This window comes from Dromiciops gliroides, chromosome 3 (assembly GCF_019393635.1).
Source record: "Dromiciops gliroides isolate mDroGli1 chromosome 3, mDroGli1.pri, whole genome shotgun sequence".
Lineage (NCBI taxonomy): Eukaryota > Metazoa > Chordata > Mammalia > Microbiotheria > Microbiotheriidae > Dromiciops > Dromiciops gliroides.
In genome coordinates, this window is record NC_057863.1 from 55,729,916 (window position 1) to 55,749,086 (window position 19,171).

General features: G+C 41.3%; 1 protein-coding gene across 1 annotated transcript in view; it reads right to left on the bottom strand.

The window, feature by feature from the left end:
• Nucleotides 1–3,568: 3,568 nt before the first annotated feature.
• The window catches only part of ATP1B3 (ATPase Na+/K+ transporting subunit beta 3), a 35,329-nt gene continuing 19,726 nt past the window's right edge, over nt 3,569–19,171 (bottom strand). The window contains exons 3-8 of the mRNA XM_043996731.1: nt 14,271–14,399; nt 12,303–12,410; nt 9,658–9,845; nt 8,336–8,386; nt 4,798–4,884; nt 3,569–4,272 (exon numbers count right to left, since the gene is read on the bottom strand). Coding sequence (XP_043852666.1) covers nt 4,108–4,272; nt 4,798–4,884; nt 8,336–8,386; nt 9,658–9,845; nt 12,303–12,410; nt 14,271–14,399 — 728 coding nt within the window. The 3' untranslated portion in view covers nt 3,569–4,107. The remainder of the gene's footprint in view (nt 4,273–4,797; nt 4,885–8,335; nt 8,387–9,657; nt 9,846–12,302; nt 12,411–14,270; nt 14,400–19,171) is intronic.

Sequence of the window (19,171 nt, forward strand, 5' to 3'; positions counted from 1 at the left end):
ATATAGGTTCTGTGTGTGTCGTCAGAGGGCAGAAGTTTCATCACTCTCCTGGCTCTGTGTGTCCTCTGCACAGGCAGCTCCCACCCTCCAGCTCTTTGTGTGTGTCACCTTCCAACATTGGAAGCTCACTGAAGGCTACTACCTTTTTGCTTGTATTTGTATCCTGGGCATTTAGTCATGCCTGGAGCGCAGAGCTTTTATACCTGCTTCCTAGTCTGCCCCCTCATTTGCCATGGGGCAGTACACCGCCACTGGCAGGTAACGGTATTGCATCTCAGGGAGGAGGCGCACGCCAATTCCCAAAAGCAATCCAGCCTGCTCCATTGTGGGTTCAAGCTCATTTTTTTCATTTGCGGTGTCTGTCCGAGTTCTATGAGCTCCGCAGGTTGCCCATCATATGACAGACAACAGGTACTCTTCACCAACAGTTAGGTCTAACTTGAATGATTAGGGATCATATGGGAGAAGTTCTGAAAGGCTCTGGGACTTGTGACTCAGTCAGCATTTGGCCCAAGGGTCTCACAATGCACAAGGAGTCACAACAGTCTCCCTGAACTCACAGAACAAGGTTCTCTCTATTGCCAAATCTGTCAAGGAACCTTGTAATTGTGATGTATATGGGAAACACCTTGTGGGGGTTTCTGCTCTCAGTGATTTTGTAAAATCAACAAATTACTGAGAGGGAGCTTATATTCTCTTTATCTTACGGTGAATTGTACCATGGTAAAGATGTAGTCTACTGTGCAATGTTTTAGGAAAGCCTAACTGATAAACAGTCAAAAGACATAAATAGGCAGTTTTTAGAAAGATCAAAGCTATAGTCATTGGAAAAAATGCTCTAAATTCCAGCTTCTTAAACTGTGGGTCATAACTGAATGTGGGGGTCGTGAAAAATTTGGCACCAGTAAAAGGTTATGTATTCCTATTTTATATAACTTTATACCCAGGGTCATGTAAAAATTTCTGGGGCAAAATGGGTAGCAAGTGGAAAATTTTTAAGCAGCCCTGCTCTAAATCACTAGTAGAGAAATGTAAATTTAGAAAAAAAACAACACCTACCTCTGAGGACAGAAAAGGAAAATGGCAAATGCTGGAGATGTGGAAAAATAGGGACACTAATGCAATGTTGAGGGGTTGTGAACTGATCCAACCATTCTGGAGAGAAATTTGGAATTCTGCCCAAAGGGTTATTAAATGGCACATGCCCTTTGACCCAGCAATACCACTGCCAGGTCTGTATCCCAAAGAAAGCAGAGGAAAAGAAAAAGGAGCCATATGTACAAAAATATTGAGAGTGGCTCTTGTTGTGGTGGCAAAACATTAGATATTGAGGGACTGTTCATCAATAAAAGTCACAGTATACTATTATGATGGAATATTGTGCTATAGGAAATGTTGAGGGGAATGGTTTCAGAAAAACCTGGCAAGTCTTAAATAAGGAAGGAAGGTGTGACTATCCCAGACAACCCCTTGCCCAGGTGAACATGGGCCGCCCAAGCAGCTTCTCTCTGACCCTGGGATTCACTGAAAGATGAATTCCTCCTTATAGCATCTACATCTATTATGGTGACATCACAGTTTGTTGTTCTTTTCAAAGCCATTGGGCCATTTTTTTTTTGTTTTGTTTTTAACTTTTTTAGTGAGGCAATTGGGGTTAAGTGACTTGCCCAGGGTCACACAGCTAGTAAGTGTTAAGTGTCTGAGGCCAGATTTGAACTCAGGTCCTCCTGAATCCAGGGCCGGTGCCCGTTGGGCCATTTTTACATTACAATGTAGATAATGTAGGTATCTAGCATAGTCTCCAACACACCGAAGAGCATCAAAACCTAGAGTGCTTAGAGCAGACTACTGAAAACCCCTCTAAAACCTCGCTGCCCACCGAACCCCAAATGAACACAAGCACAAACAAGGAATCATCACCTGGGGCCCTGGTCTGTCATCACAACCCCAGAGGCAGCAGAGAGAATGGCCTAGTTCTGTGTGTGATGTAGGAGGTGAAACAAGGGGTTAACAGAAAAACCTAAGATCCAAGCTCTAATTCAGATAGGAGCTCCAAAAGGGATTCAGACCCCAGTTAATGGATGACTTACAAGTCAGGATGCTACGTTATCATACCCACAGTGATCAGTGCCCATAACGAGACCATGAAGGGTCAGGTCATATAACAATAAGACACAAGACAGGGTATAGAAATTCTAATGAAAAATGGGAAACTAGCCATGGGAAACAGAACGAGACGTGCAGAAAAGGCCAAATTTGTCCCCAGATTCACCTTATGACGCGTAAACCCCCAAAACACACCTCCACTGAAAAAGGTACCTGCCTTGGGGGTTGGCTTAGGACTCCAGGAACTCCAAATTAGGATAAGCCCGCCCCTGTACCTCCCAAAGGTGGAGAATATTATGAGGACAGGCTTTCCCTTATACCTCCCCAAGGTGGAGATTATTATAATGAGATTGATAATCAATTTATCCATACTATAAATATAACTGTCTTTTCTTTCACTATTCAAGAGATACTTTTCTGGTTCTCTCCCTGTGGTCACTCACAGTATTGTAATAAAACTTGGGAAACTGAGTCACTGAGTCTTGTAATTCTTTTGGGACGACTCACAATCAATTTGACCCTAAATTCCATCCCACATCATGTGCATGCTAAGCTGGAGTATTTCCACTTTTATCTCCGCCCCCCTATCCCAGTGTCCTAGAGGACTAATTAAAATGAATTACAAGAACCCATGCATGTGTAAGCTGAAGGACTGCAGGGGTCTGGGGCTATGCTACGGATAATGCCATGGAGTTCGCCTCCCTTTCAGAAAAAGCCCTGTCAATAATCTCTTTGGTTTAGCTTGCTTGACACCGCGATGTGCACAAACGCCTGCAATCCCAGCGAAAGGGTCACAGTGGAGTGGACAGCCATTAACGATGTCTTCTGGGGAGTCAGGATAACTGACTCATCAAGATGGTGGCATTTAGGAAAATACAATTTAAAGAGAATACTGTGAAGGGAAAACCTCATTATCCTTTATCCTATTCTTCTTTTGTTATTAGAAAATGACATATCTGGTGAGCTCATAGGGAGAATTTAACATGAAACCAAAGGGGGCAGAACTCCCTCAGTAGTTATGCCTTGAGGGCACAGACTGTCTTTTACCTTTCCCTGGCACTTAGCTCAGTGCCTGGCACATAGAAGGCTCTTAATAAGAGCTTACTGGCTGATCTACTTGTCTCCTAAGGTCTACTTGAAGGGCTAAGTGTTTTAGTTCTTCTGTAGGTTGGTCTCAATGTCTTTGTTAAAAGGTAAGTTCATAATTTAAAAATTTTAAAAGTAGTATATTAAAAAAAAAATTAAGACATATTAACTCACCTAAACCAAGTTGCTTTTAAAGGGGCCACCCATAATGATACTCATTTGAAAAACTGTTCTGTGTTTTACACACCTCCCAAACGGGAAAGCTCGATGCCAGCATGCTGGTATAGCTCCCGTTTTTAAAACTCAAAACCCTTTCTTTGCGCTCAGGTCCCAAACCAATCCAGCCTTTTAAAATAAGTTCAAAGACTCCGTGAGGACAGTTTTTCAATCCACTTTTATTTATCTCCCTCCTCACACACAGAACTTAAGGTGTCTCCACACAGCACAATTCTTGCAGAGTTGTAAATCACTTTAGGTCGGTCGGGTACCTCTTGTTTTTTAATCATTTGATCCCTAAAGGTGTGTTGGCATTGAGATAATGACAGTTAAACCAGTGTTAAATCAATAAAATATTTACATAGCACAGCACGTTAAGCTTTATAGACACTTGGAGATAAAACCACATTAGAACAGGACAAGACCACCATTATTACACGCTTTGAATCAGCTATTTACAGGTCCCTAATATGACATGTCTATGTCTGCACACTGGTCCAATGGGGCAGGCAAAGGCAAAAGGCAGTTACTTTGAGGACATTAAACATTATGATCTGGAAGCACATTATTATGCTACCCCAAACGTCATGTACCACCCTAAATTTCTCCAAGGTGGTTTCATATTCTAGAATGGCAGGTCCAGCTGATACAACATGAAGATAGACAACACGTTTACTTTGTGGAGATGTTCTACTCATACTAATGAGCCATTGAGATTTTGAAGGCAACTCGTCCCAAGAACTTGTCACGATCATCCTGGTTTCTTAGATTGGGCGACCCTTCAATCTTGCATTCTATCAACACTTCTTCATTGTGGGCATGAAGCATGACCTGGAGAGCAACTAATGGCTGTAGATAGTCCACCTAGCAAATAGAGATAATGGAGTAATAGTTGGTATATGGGGAAGGACAAAGGTCGACAGAATCAGAAAGGGTAGAAAACAAATGACAGACTCGAGACTTAATGGAGAACCAAAGATTCGGGAGGATGATCTTTTGTCAATGACCGCCCAGCTCAGTGCCCTCATTTGACAGGAGTGAACTCAGGCCAAAGAGACCTGACCATGGACAGACACAGAGGTGCTAAGTGGCAGGGCTGGATTTAATCCCGCTTCCTCCTCATTCTAGGAACATACTGCCCCCCTCCTCACCTCTATTGTCCATACTGGTGGACAGCATGTCTGGGCCCACAGTCACGCTTGGTCCTCAAGCCTAACTACTACATTCACCTTTTCCTCATGGGAACATGGAGTTATAGCTAGAGTTTTATAACAGAAGTAAAGGACAGAACCAAATTTTCATTACAAGAACCCACTTTACTGAATTTTGAGAAAGAGCCATATTCAACATGCTATGGGCCAAGAAAGCTAAAAACCCAAGCATACTTACATGCAACTTTTTCCCGTAATATGGATAATACTTTAAGTCAATACTTCCATTTTGGGGGAAAACTGCTAGCGGTACTTCTTTTCCTTCCTAAAATGTAAAACACAAAAAACCCCCCACTTTCAGTGAGTGAAATGACAAATATATTCTATGAAAGAAATTTCCATTATTAATGGCATGGGTGGGGTGAGTAAGAATGCTGATGAAAAGATGACCTGACACTTTTCCTAACATTATTAAGTCAAGGTTTACAATAGAAACTGTACAAATCACAACAACTGTGGTCGCTGGTATATTCTACTACAGGACAGATAACAATTCTGACTGTAACCATTCTCTGATAGTGCCACAACGGCACCAGAGGGCAACAGGTCTGCAGGGGATCCACTTATTGCTGACACAGACAGAAGGCACTTGGAGTAATGGAATTTGCTTCAGGTAGTACAAATCTTAGTTATCTTAAAGTATATCTAAACTAAGTTAAACACTGCATCTTTGATGGGATAACTCAAATAAAAGAGGTGAATGCTTATTATATGCACATGCACACATGCACAAGTCCATGGACCTTGTATCAGATGAATATCCAGAATCTATTACTGTCATGTTTTCCCTATTATCTAACAATTTATGAAAATTTCTACTTGTGTCTTGTGTTCTCTCTAATGTAGTCTAGTCCTAATGACCATGTATAGAATGATTTGTATAGAATGACTATAGGGGCAGCTAGGTGGCACAGTGGATAAAGCACCGGCCCTGGATTCAGGAGTACCTGAGTTCAAATCCGGTCTCAGACACTTGACACTTACTAGCTGTGTGACCCTGGGCAAGTCACTTAACCCCCATTGCCCCGCAAAAAAAAAAAAAAAAAAAAGAAAAAAAAAAGAATGACTATGCACTGTGTAAGGGGAGCGCCACACAGAAAAGCCACCATATTGATTACTTTCTAAATGGATAACCAATTTAGAAAACGATGATTGCTTTATAAACACCAACATATCTACTAATCACCAATCCAAACATTTGGATTTAATCAAAGCACACACCATATAACAGCACTTAAGGACTTGCTTAAAAAAAAAAAAAGTAGCCTTACCCATTGGCATCCCGTCTTTTTGATGGCTGCATAAGGAAGCGTATGCGTGATGATGATTGGGGTGGGGAAAGCAACATTAATCTTTCAGCTCTACCTCTAAATGATCAGTTAGAAAATCCCACATGAAAGAATTTCAGTGACCAAGATCTGGGGTCTATCCTGACAGAAGCTTTACCTGGTCAATGGGAGCATCAGAAGTTACCATGAATGAAGCATATGTCTGTAGCCTATGACTTGTCGCACAAACCAGCTCCCTTTGAGCCACCTTTCTCAATAAATCAATTTTCCTCAAACATTTTACCATTAGCCAAAAATCCAAGTCTTAAAAGAGAAGCATTTTGTCCTGCAATGACGCTGATGTTGCTGAAGGTCAGTTTCCCTTCCACATGAGAATCTTAACTAGTTTTCTACACTGTGCCACAACTCACAACACAACCACTCCTGCTACTTTTACCCAGCTCCTTCTTAGAGGGGGAAAAGGCACTGAGCTGAGCCATATTCAATTCACTAGAGACACTCTTCTAATGTTCATTTTCAAGGACTACTAAATAGGACAAAAGGGACCACACATAGGGTCCTTTAGTTGGAGAAAAGAAGGCCGATGGGTAGACTTTATAACACTGTCTAGATACGGGAAAGGCATTCTCTTTCCCCACTAACAGAAAACAAAAGAAAACAAACACAAGAGGAAATGGGCTTAAATTGAAGAGAAGGAATTGAGATTTGAAATGAGGATGGGTTACACAATCTCCTTCTACCCTTTAGGTATATATTTGTCTACACTGGATTTGCAGCATGAAGAAAAATAATAGGCTATGATATTAAAACCCTGTAAAGAATTTTGGGGCGGGGGCAGCTAAGTGGTGCAGTGGATAAAGCACCGGCCCTGGATTCAGTAGGACCTGAGTTCAAATATGGCAGAAGAAGAAGAAAGAAGAAGAAAGAAAAAGAAGAAAGACAACTGTGTGTAATACATACACCAACTAAAGGCAACATCTGCATGAACCTGGAAAACTTTTAGATCCCAGGTTTAAAGGGACTTCTGAGGTCATGTAGTCCAGCTCCCTCCTCTGCTACTAACCTAGAGAACTGTCTAAAATGGCAGGAAGAGTGGAGAACAGAGGGAGGTTTCCTTCAGCCCTGTATCATTAACTGTTAATAAGTTAAACAGAAGCTTAAGGAGCTAAAACTGAGACATTCACTTTCAATATGGGATAAATGTGGAGACTACAAGCATTGTGGCTATTACTATTTAAAAAAATAAACACAAGCATATTGGCAATCTTCCTGTCTTTGGAAAGTTCTAATATAAGGTTTAAAGTAAAAATCATTTTTCCAAAATTCATTAATACTCAAAAATTAGATAGCAAATTGAGTAGGAAATAGCCACTATCATTACATTTTTTCAATGTTTTTAAGTAAAAGAGCCAGACAATGAAGTCTTATAGATTATATCTGGTTCTTTCTTTAGGAAGTTCATCATAGTAAAAACAAAATAACGGTTTTGTTATTTTCTATGCAATTTAATATAAGTATAATTAATTCTTCAAAAGAAAGAAGGAACATCTTGGGGGAAAACCTGCAACAATGCACATGTATGGCATCTATCCAATGACAATGTAGCCACAATAGGTCTTGAGCTCAAAAATAACTGAGTTATTAATAAAACCTTCATATCCAATAGAGTATTTGGTTTTCGGGGAGGTCCTTGTTTCTATCCAAGTTTCATGCTGAACTGACAGGCATACAGAAGAAAAATAATGGCCCATTGTTCAGGTGCATAAGAGAATTCAACTATGAAACCAGGAATCGCTCCCCCTTTTCAAATCTTCCACTTTAGACACATATGGGGTTACAACAAAATACAAAACCCTTCTAGAAGCAATTTAAATATAACCAAAGTCAAATGACACCCAACAATTCTGATAAAAACATTTGTCAATAACCCTGATGTGGTAAAATTTTACAACTAAGCAGTTTCTCTGAGAAACTCTTACCCATTATTTATGTATTTGTCTAAGTTGGATTTCCAGCATGAAGAAAAAAACAAAACAGATTATGATATTGAAACAATGTAATTAATTTGACTAAAACTAAACATCTGTGAGAGAAGCCAGTGTAATTAATGCACACATATCAACTAAAGGCAATGTCTACATGAACCTGGAAAAGAAAACTCTTTGAGATCCCAGGTACGTGGAGTTTGAGCTCAAAGGGACCTCAACTGCCTCGTTTTACAGAGGAGGTCCTAAGGGTGAGCCATGAAGCCACCTGGCTCTCCACAGGCCATCAGCCAAGCCAGTGTCTGGGCAAAGGTTTGGCTCTATACTCCAGGCTCTTTCCACTGGGAATACTATTCTATAAGCAGCAAACTAAAGACAGACATCTTACAGACATGAGATCTATTTTTATGGAAATTTAAAAATATGTTTCCAATATACTAACCTTAACTGCGCACGCTATCCTGGGTGTTCCTTGGGGCCTTAATCCAATTATCTAAGGTTAAGAGAACATGATTATTTTTCATATCACATATAGAAATATGATTTCACCTTGTTCCCCCCAATACAATGGAACCCTTTTATAAGGTTGGCGTTGGGGGCCAAGCTGACAGTAAATCTTGTTAAGAGGTGGCTTACTTTGAAATCATTTATAATCAATTTTGACTCTTGTCCAGGCTTTCTTTTTTCATGCTTGCTGTTTTCCCATCTCCTAGAAAACCTTAAGTGTCTGCCCATTAGGTGCATCTGTTTCACCTGTAAATCCACATAACTCAGGAACATACCAATTGTTGCCTTATGGCCCTGTGGGACTGCCAACACTTGAGTGCAGCATGAACCAGATTAAAATACAAACGGGAAATGTTTAACAAAATAAATAAAAACACGAGAAGAGATAGTTTTAATTAAGTGTTAGGGATGTTTCTACTTGAGTTTGACACCATTGCTACCTATGCCAACCCCAAAACATGTTCTTTATGCACATCCAGTTTACATCAATCACAAGAACTAAAGAGCTTTGCCAACTAGGTAATCCTGATAAACAATCATCAGATTAGTGAATTGTCGGTGCCAGTATTTCCCAAATGACTTCTTCCTCAGATCATTAACCTAACAACATTTTGAAAAAAAGGTTAGCTTATATCAAGAAATCTCCACCGGCATTCAATGAGAATAAATATAGACCTAACAGTAGCTGTGCTCTGGTGTTGCTGCTCCTTTTGGGGGTTATGCCCAATTTACTGTAGTTAGCAACAAAACCAAATACTGGAGTGTTGCTGTACAGAGCACTAATAAATATCACGTGTCCCTGCTGCTGCCCACAGTTACTAGAGCCCTAATGTTAATCGTTTCTCCAGCTGATCAGAATGAGATGCTGCCTGGGGCACACTCAGAACCATAGATGGACCCTGTCATAAAATAGTACAGAAAAATCTGAATACATTCACATTGCCATCTGAACAAAGAATTTATCATTTGACATTAATCTGATGGGTATAAAATAAAATTCATGAAAAGTGTTCCAGTATATCAGTTTCATTTATAGGATGTAACTATGTAAAAAAAAAGAGATCTACATTACTAACTTGCAAAACAACTGTTTTTTTCTATATCTGTCTATCATTTTACTTTATTAAAAAAAAAAAACCCAACTAGTTAAGTATCACCCATTTCCCCCTTAAATCAGCTGACTCAAACAGAATTTCATTCAATTCTGGACAGAATCCTATTCATCACTGAAGCCCCAAGTCCCCAGCATGTACTTACTCTATTCATTTTCACAAAAATACAAGGATTTCCTTCAGGATAGCCATAAGAGGTATCTTGCAATCCAGAGCAGGTTTCAAGCATCTCAAGAGGAAATCTACATGCCCTTTTAGGAGACAGGTCATCCTGTTCAAAAAGTGTTCCATTACGACAGTGTGTGTGAAATTCTTGTCTTTCTCTTTCATATGCTTATGGGATAAAAAGAAATAACCACTTATTATTTGCACATCAATCTTGAACTGTCCAAAGATAAATAGTTTAATTTTTATGTATAATTTTAGTGAAAAGATTTCAAAAGACAACTTTCACCATGTAATTCATTACTGTATTATTATGCTGCTGCTAATCTTGCCTTCTTAAAAACTGTTCCTTCCTGGGATCAAATATACTGTTATTTTCAAATTGATGTCCAATAATGACATGACATGTTAATTGACTTTATTGTCAATGACAGCATTGGGACCGGCTCTAGATTTCTCAGTCCAGCCATGTAAATTGTCATAGTGAAAATGAGGTCCATGACAACTGTAATCTGTACATTTACACACAAATTTACGTAATTCTCAGGTAATCTCCAAATTAATGTTTCATTAATTAATAAAGTAATTTCTTACTTTTTCCCTTTCTAGGAGGCTCCTCACCATACTGCTACCAGTGACCTCTGTTGGGTAAGAGAAGGAGGGAGCAGCACAAAATATACTAAGTTCACAGTGGCCAGCCCAGCAAACATGCCGAGTCTGCAAAACTCAAAACTGAGAGGGAAGATAATACAAATGCCTTTACAGCAGAGGCAGGTGATGCACCTTTGTAACTCCCACAGAGCCTAATTCGGAGTATTCCTTCTGCATAGACATTTGATAAACACTGATTTTTCCTCCAACAAGTGTTGACTTTCCAAAAATTTAGGTTTTAGTGAACAAAGACTGGAGTAGCAAAGAGCCCTCCTTGTGTTATGGCCCTAAAAGCACTGCTATATTTCAGGTATGACTTCCATGAAAACTCCTAACTTCCAGGGGACTTCATTCACAAAACCTTCTGAAGAGTTTTATGAAATTCCAAATACTATCAATGGCTATGGAGAAGATATCTGACTCCAGATGAAAAGGCTTAAATTTAACACATGGATAAAATAATTTTTCACCTCAGGTGTATTTTACATTTATGCCGGACAACATTTATTTTGTGTGGACATATGAATGATATGAACATGAATTGCTTTTTGGCCCAAATCTACCAAAAAGTCTATCTGCAATTTTAAAAATAGGTAGACAGAAATAAAATTAGTGAAAACAAGATGACAAATATGTAAGATGACTAATGTGAGGGAAAGTCATTCTCATGTTAGGGCAAAATAAATATTTAACTAGATGGTGAAAATTAACTCATTTTTACAAGTCACCCTCTTTAAAGAATGGAAGATACCCTTACCTAAGAAACAGGCCTCAAATATTTTTTGTATCATATCCCCTTGGATAGTCTGCTGATGCCTACAGACCCCATCTTAGGATGTTTTTAAATGCACAAAATGAAATGCATAGGATTACAAATGAAACCCATTATACTGAAATAAAGACGCAAATTTCCCCATAAAAGTTCAAAGACCCCCTGAAATTAACCAATCCCATGGGGGTTTTTTCCATGCACTCCTGATCTAAAATGTTCGAGGCCTTCCATATCAAACTATCATTATCATAATCCTGTACTAAGAACCACATACATGAGGCTTTTCCTTATTTAGCAATTGCTAGTACCAAATTTCCATTTAACTACTCTGTAGTTACTCTCCACATGTCCCTATATGTGTTCGCATACACACACATTTCTGTCTCTCACTCCTGGAGGATGAGCATTGCTTCATTTTGCTCTTATCTCCAACACTTAGCACTGTCCCTAGCATGCAGAAGGTGCTTAATGGTCACTGATGGACTGGTTGATTCCATCAAGATCTGAATGTCAGAACCGTCACTTCTTTGTGTCCCTTTGGGCAAGCCACAGTGTTCCTCAGAAGGCGGCAATGAAGGACAAAGGAAAATGCTCTGTGAATGTAATCAATCACTCACATCCCCACCAACCATCTTTTATTTGGGGATGGGATAACAAGCAAAGAGAGTTACGAATGAGCAAACAATAGTTGAAAAACACTGGTCTAGAAGATAGCACGTACATACTGATTAGAACTATGTAAAGTTCAAGATGGGAGTATTAAAAAAAATTGGGCTTGATATTCTATCGTGGTCTTATTAGCAGAAAGACGATATAATTTCAGGAAATAGTGCCACAGCCTAACCAGTCAGACAAACTTTATTTGTTCCTATATGGAGCTCTGAAATAATCAGAATCCCTACTTTAATTAATATGGGTTCAACATAATGAATGAACAGCTCATTTATGTTCTTCCAAACAGAACTGTCAGGAATAATCAATACAATTTACTCTAAAGGACAGAAAAATCCAATGAACTGTTCACAAAATTGATGCTTCTTTATATGTTCTGTGCCTTGCTAAAGCATACTGGTGAATCAAAACGAGTGGCAAAGCACCATCTGCTACTCCTTCTATTTCCTTCAAGTGAAGGAAGAGGATAACAGAAACATTTTCCTGCTGTTAGAAATCAGATTTGAATCCATCACTTCAAACAATCTCACCTCTTAGGAAGTTTGTAATGGCGGAGACATAGTTTTCATAGGTTGATGTTTTAGAGGAATTTATAGAAAACTCCAATGCACCATGTGGTTTTGGAACAATTGTGAGCCCTGTGAAGTTAAAAGATTAAAGATCAATTTTCACCTCAGAAATTTAATTAGCAATTAAGAAAAAACCCAAAGGGCCCATTCATATCCTGCCCCAAAGAGACCCCCACTACCCTCTTCTCTAAGTAAAGGGCATCTGAATCTGTTGATACCAGTTTACACTGCACTCTTCAGATTGAGATTTTTACCAACCGGTTTTCTACAAGGATACCATCAATTCCTCACTAACATATGGTAGACTAGAACTTCGAAGACTGGTATGAGGCCAAAACATGAATATCAATAAAACGACAATCTTAGGGTAACCTACAGAAAGGTCTGGCTTCTTCTATTTAAATAATCTTTAAATTATAAAGGGAAAATATTGGTAATTTTGAAAAGTTGGTAATCAAAAGATGCTCAAGTAATGCAATTTCCCATAAACTGAATCTAGAAGGAGAGCCTGCTCACTAGTGTCATGGTCAGTCAGTTCTCTCTCTGAAAGTCCTTCTGTGAAGGGCCTTCTCCACAGCTTCCGTCTGTCTGTCCAGTTCACTGGCGGTCATAGCTGTCTGACTTCTGACTGTGATAATCTCACCCAGATCATTTTCAGGTGACATGTATCAAGGTCTAACCCCTCCTGTGTGTGCAGAGTTCATTTCTGAACCTCCCGACTCTGTCTGAGAGGCAGCCATGCCACCAGAGAGGGAGCCATGTGCAGACCACATCACTTCGATACCCCAAGCAGTTAACTCTGAGATGATCAATTACAAAAGGGTTTGTCACTAACTGACCCAGAGTGTGTGTGTGTGGGGGGGGGGGGCGGGGGGGAAGGGGGAACTAGGAGTTCAGACTAAAAAGTTCAGGTGAAAAAAAAAGAACGTTCTTCCCCCCCCCACTCATTTAGCTGAATTATGCCCGTCAATATTAGTTTCTAATTGATTTTGAGAAGGAATCAGGATGTGTTTTGTCATAACACCCTGGAAATCAGCACCAATGATACGAAGCAATGCCAAGCCCGACTTGTTTTTTCTTTTGGAGTTTCTTTAAAGGTTAAAAGATACTGGCTGGTAAGACAGTGTGGCTTAATAAGAATCCAAGGAAGGCAACGAGCCTGTATGAAGAGCTTGCTGTGTGCTAGGCACTGTGCCCAATGCTTATACATATGACCTCACTCCCCCCCTCACAATAATGCTGGGAGATGGAGTGTTACTATTTCTGTTTTATGGCTGAGGAACAGACAGATGGGAAGTGACTTGTCAAAGGCCACACAGCTAATGATTGTTTAAGGTCAAATCTTTCTTTCTTTTTTTTTTAGTGAGGTAATTGGGGTTAAGTGACTTGCCCAGAGTCACATAGCTAGTAAGTGTTAAGTGTCTGAGGTCGGATTTGAACTCAGGTCCTTCTGATTCCAGGGCCAGTGCTCTATCCACTGCGCCATCTAGCTGCCCCTGAGGTCAAATCTGAACCCAGGTCTTCTTCATTCCAGGCCCAGCACTCTATCCACAATGCTAACTAACTCAACATCTAGTCAATCCCTCACTCCACCTCCCCCTCTCCCCCAAATCCTAACAAAACAAAAACTCCCTAGCTCCTAGATATTTATTACTAGGTGCGAAGGAACACGCCTTTTTTTAAGGTCTACTTTCACACTACATACTTCCTTCTTTTTTTTTCCCTCTGGGCAATGGGGGTTAAGTGACTTGCCCAGGGTCACACAGCTAGTAAATGTCAAGTGTCTGAGGCTGGATTTGAACTCAGGTCCTCCTGAATCCAGGGCCGGTGCTCTATCCACTGCACCACCTAGCTGCCCCTACATACATCCTTCTAAAGAGGCCTTTTTAAACTTCAATGGCCATCGGCCAAAGACCCAAAATTAATTACCTGGGCTGGAAATCTGGTCTCGGTACTTTGGGATGTCATCACTCAGTGTCTGAAGCATGACCCACATCGTAAATGTGAAGAGCGCAGCGAGGAAGCCATAGAAGGCCAAGTAGAAGAGTAAGATCAGACCTGAAACGACAAAGAGTGGCTGTGAGCCCCCTCCCCCGCAGCACAAACCCTCTCAGCAGAGGCCTCCCTCCCCCCTAAGCACAGGCCCGCAGAAAAGGAGGCCAGCAAGGCCAGCCATGCAACAGCCTCTCAACCTCCCAGTGGAGGCCTCCGGCTGCCTGGCTCAGCAGAGACCCCCACCCAGTGAGCTCCTGGAGGACTCTCCTCCCACACACCCACATTGTCTAGGATGGCCTGTCGCAAAGAACATGTCCCCGAGGTCAGCACAGGACCCACAGCAGCAGGCAAGGCCTTGAAAGCCCTGGACTGGGTAGAAAGCCGCCTTTGACACAAGAACGACAGGCTTCCACACCCTTGGTCTGTCTTTCTCTTTCAACATGTGGCTGGGTCTATAGCGGGTCAACAATCCTTCTCTGGCCCCTAAAGCAGTTTGGCTCCAATAACTAGAAAAGCAAAGGTCTAAAGGCAATGATGGTCACTGTTGGGCTGCAGTTTGTATCCCATGAGCCATGCCCTTCTTCTGGTTAAATACCAGCCATCAGATTGGTGCTTTAGTTCAATAAACTCCCAAGTTACTTCAATTCACTTTTTCCTCTCAGTATAGACACAGTCACAGTTCTAGTCCTCATTCTAGGGGAAGGGCTGAAGCTGGGCTGCTTCCCTAGTTTTATTTGCATGCCCAAGGCGCTCTGTTTCAAGAAAGGCAGGAATGGCTAAAGCGAGGTCTTCTTGAGTCAGAGGAAAGTTTTTTTTTACCAGAAGATCAAAAGGGGGGAGAGGATAGCACAGAAGAAAGGCAGCAGGGTCGCCTTCAGACAGCATCACTTCCCTACCCCACACCAGGACCCTGTTTCAGAAAAAAGAAAAAGGAAGAGCAAACTCAAAGAAGGCATCATGTTACTACTGAGGGAAAGAGAGAGAGAGGGGGGAAGGGAGAGAGGGGGGGGAAGGAGTGAGAGAGAGGGAGGGAGAGAGAGAGAGAGAGTGAGCGAGAGCACCGGTACTCACAACCCATGGGATCAAGCAGGACAGCAAAAACGGTACTTGGAAGTCTACAAATCTGCACAAAATTAGGACTGATAACTAGGAAAACTCACCTGAATTTTGAAAGAGTCTTATCACACCATTTCCTAGGAAATGACATAAACTTCCAAGATAAATACCACGGATTGGCATTTAGAATCCAAACTCACCAGATAAACCCATCCCCTACCCCCCACATAGGCATTTTCCATTTTCTCTGTTCCCCGGGCACACTAATGCCCACCCTGTTGGCAGAGCCATGAATTGTTCAAGCTCTTGTGGAAAGCAATGTAGCACTATGTCCCCAAAATTACTAAACTGTACACATACCCTTTAAACCAGAAATACCACGGCCACACCTTTATACGAAAGAGATCAGAAAATAAAAAATTCCCCATGTGCACATTTTATATTTTTGTGTTTTCACACTGGTTCACGTATTACTTTTATGTATTTTATATTTAAGCAGCTCTTTTGGTACAGGTACTGCAGAACATTCATGTGCCAAAAGAAGTATGAAAGAAGCCGTTTCTGAGAAACCTGGACAGACGTGTATGAACCGATTGCGGAGTGAAAGGAGCAGAACAGGAGAACAGCAACATGCTAACCACACCGAAGACAAACTTTGAGAGACTCAAGGGCTCGGGTCAAAACCATAACGAGCCACAAGCCCAAGGAACCCTCCTGGCAGAGGCCACTGGACCAAGAAGAAGTCTGTGACATACATACACACACTGGGGGATGTGGCTGCTCTGGACCTTTGTTTGACTTTGTTCTAATGGGGGAAAGGAAGGAGAAGGGAGGGAGAGAAAACAAATGCTTTTTAGTTGAAAAAAATTTTAATGTTTCAAATCAAACTCAGGGAAAATATGAGAAAATATTTTAAAAGACTCTTAAAATATCCAGGTAGATTTGAAATGTTTTAAGGTAATATTGGGGCAGCTAGGTGGTGCAGGGGATAAAGCACCAGCCCTGGATTCAGGAGGACCTGAGTTCAAATCCAACCTCAGATACTTGACACTTACTAGCTGTATGACCCTGGGCAAGTCACTTAGCCCTCATTGCCCCACACCTTCCCCCCAAAAAAAGAAAAAAGAGAGAGAGAGAAAGGTAATATTAATGGACAAATGTGCTTTTGCAACACAAGTATAAAATGTATCCATTGGCTTGCCACAAATCTGAAAGTCCTTTCCCTAAACTGAGTTTTTGCTCCCTCGACATAGCATGGACTTGACAAGACTTTATAAAAAAAATGCAGTTCAAATTATTTCTACTCCTCACCAAACATGAAAAACTATCAAAAAACAGCAACAACTTGATCAAAGGATATTTCTATGCCTTCCAATAGGAAAAAATACCTACTCTCACACACACATAACAGTAAATCATTTTTTAAGAACCTAGGTGTTTAAAAATAATTACAGCTAGCAAATAAATTGTAATCATTACTTTTACCGATAGGTAATTTTCACATAATTGCAGAGGAACCATTTAGGGGTTTAAGATCGATGTGGCTCTAACATAGGGGAAGTGAGAGCCCTCCTGAGGGCAGTCAAAGTGATTTGTAGCCCGTCCCAATCCACTTTGTATGCAGCATAGTAAATATATCTCAGAATGCCTTTAAAACATGTTTTTAGAACAAAAGGAACATAGATAACCTATAGCGTCTGAAGAATACAAAAAGGAGCTCATTGTTAGTACAGTACTCAAAAGCTTTCACTCTTTCAGGAAGCTTTGTTAAAGTCCTGTTAAATGAAGTCCTCTTACTGACTATCTTGATCCAATGTTTTATTCCCTCACACATCCAAATACCTACTACATACAGGGTAGCTGTGCGTGGTGGGCTCTGGGAATGCAAATAACCCTCACGGGGCTCACATTCCAGGGAAGAAATATATGTTCATAGAAAAGTCAATACTTTTTGTGTGCAGGGTAGATACAAAGCAATTCCAAGGGAGAGGCCATTAGCAAATAGGAGATGGGGATTCTGAGGCAGAGACAAGGAGGGAATGCATTCCGAGCATGGCAGAAAGAGTTTGCAGGCCAAGACCGAGATGAGTGTGGAGAATAAGAAGGCTAGAAAGGAAGCATGGAGTGAAACCAAACAATGGAGTTAGGGTTTATCCTAAAGGCCATTGGTGCCTGACAGGATAGTATCACAGTCAGATTTATGCCTTTAAGAATATCACTCTAGAGGCAGCTAGGTGGCGCAGTGGTTAGATCACCAACCCTAGATTCAGGAGGACCTGAGTTCAAATGCAGCCTCAGACACTTGATACTTACTGTGTGACCCTTGGCAAGTCACTTAACCCCCAATTACCTCAAAAAAAAAAAAAAAGAATATCAATCTAGGGGGCAGCTAGGTGGTGCAGTGGATAAAGCACCAGCCCTGGATGCAGGAGGACCTGAGTTCAAATCCGACTTCAGACACTTGACACTTACTAGCTGTGTGACCCTGGGTGAGTCACTTCACCCTTACTGGGGGGGGGGGGGGAAAGAAACCAAGAAACCAATTTTCACAGAATGCTGTCATCCTGTCTCTTCCCCTTCCCAGCCATATTCCAGCCAAGTGAAGTTGGTCTCTCCTTCCTTTCACTCCAACCCCTAATACTCACCCGCCTCTAAACTGACCCAATTCTATGACCTCTCTTGTCTTGGCTTCTTAGCAGCACTGGCACTGCTGGCCCCAGTCTCCTGCCTGACCTCCTTATCAGTCTCCACGACTGGGCGAACCCTGAGGCTCCTCTTCTCCCTCTCTTCACTGTCTCCCAAGGGCTCCCCCATGATCTCTAGGCAGATGACAACTACCAGACCTCGCTCCATTCTTTGACGTCCATCTTCTGACAAAGATGCCTTTTAAAAGCATCTAAAATTCGACAGGTCCAAAGTAAAGGGAGCAGAGCCAGAACAATGTGACACCAACACTGGGAAGAAAACAGTCTTAAAACTAATCAGGGCAATGACTAGTGACAACTCCAGAGGATCCTGGGGTAAAGAGACGAGGACCCGACATCTGATGCTCTAATCTGCCTAGATAGCATAGGATTCACAGATTTAGACCAAAAGGCAGAGGAAATATTCAATAAATGGAATGAGAGGAGCCAAATAGTCAAAAATAAAGAGGAGGGATTGTGAGAAATGGGTAGTTGTCTCCTCTCAATGTGGATATAACAGTCAGTCATACTCCCCTGACCTGTTTGTAGGACAAAGGTCTCAGATCCCCCCCACCCTTCAGGTTAGCAAGGTCACATGGTTCAAGGAGCCCTGGTCTCAATGAGGTCCTCTCCAGAGTTGTGTCCATATAAGGAAGTATAAGGCCCACTCTCGAGTTATGCCCATACAAGGAAGAGGGGTGGGAATACTGCCTTCCGATTAGCTAGTTTTTGCGTAGATTGTAACCCCAACAGTGATGAAAAAGGGGAAGGTCCATTCGCGTTAGGGACTAGGGTATAAAACAGGGCCTGCGAGCCCCCTTTCTGGGCACCCACTAGCTGCACACTGGGGTGCCTCCTTCTCATGAGAAGAAAATAAAGCCTTTGTCACCTCAAAAAAAAAAAAAAAAAAGAGATGAGGACCCGAGAAGCAGAAGATGACATGTTTGCTGGTAACGCCAATTGAGGAGGTGATTTTACTTGACTCGACAGATTTTATGCAAATTTTTTTCTTTTTTAATTGGAGGAGGTGGGGTAGGTTATCTACCTGGTGGCCCCTCCTCCAAGAGGAAATGAAACATTTTTGGGAAAGGAGAG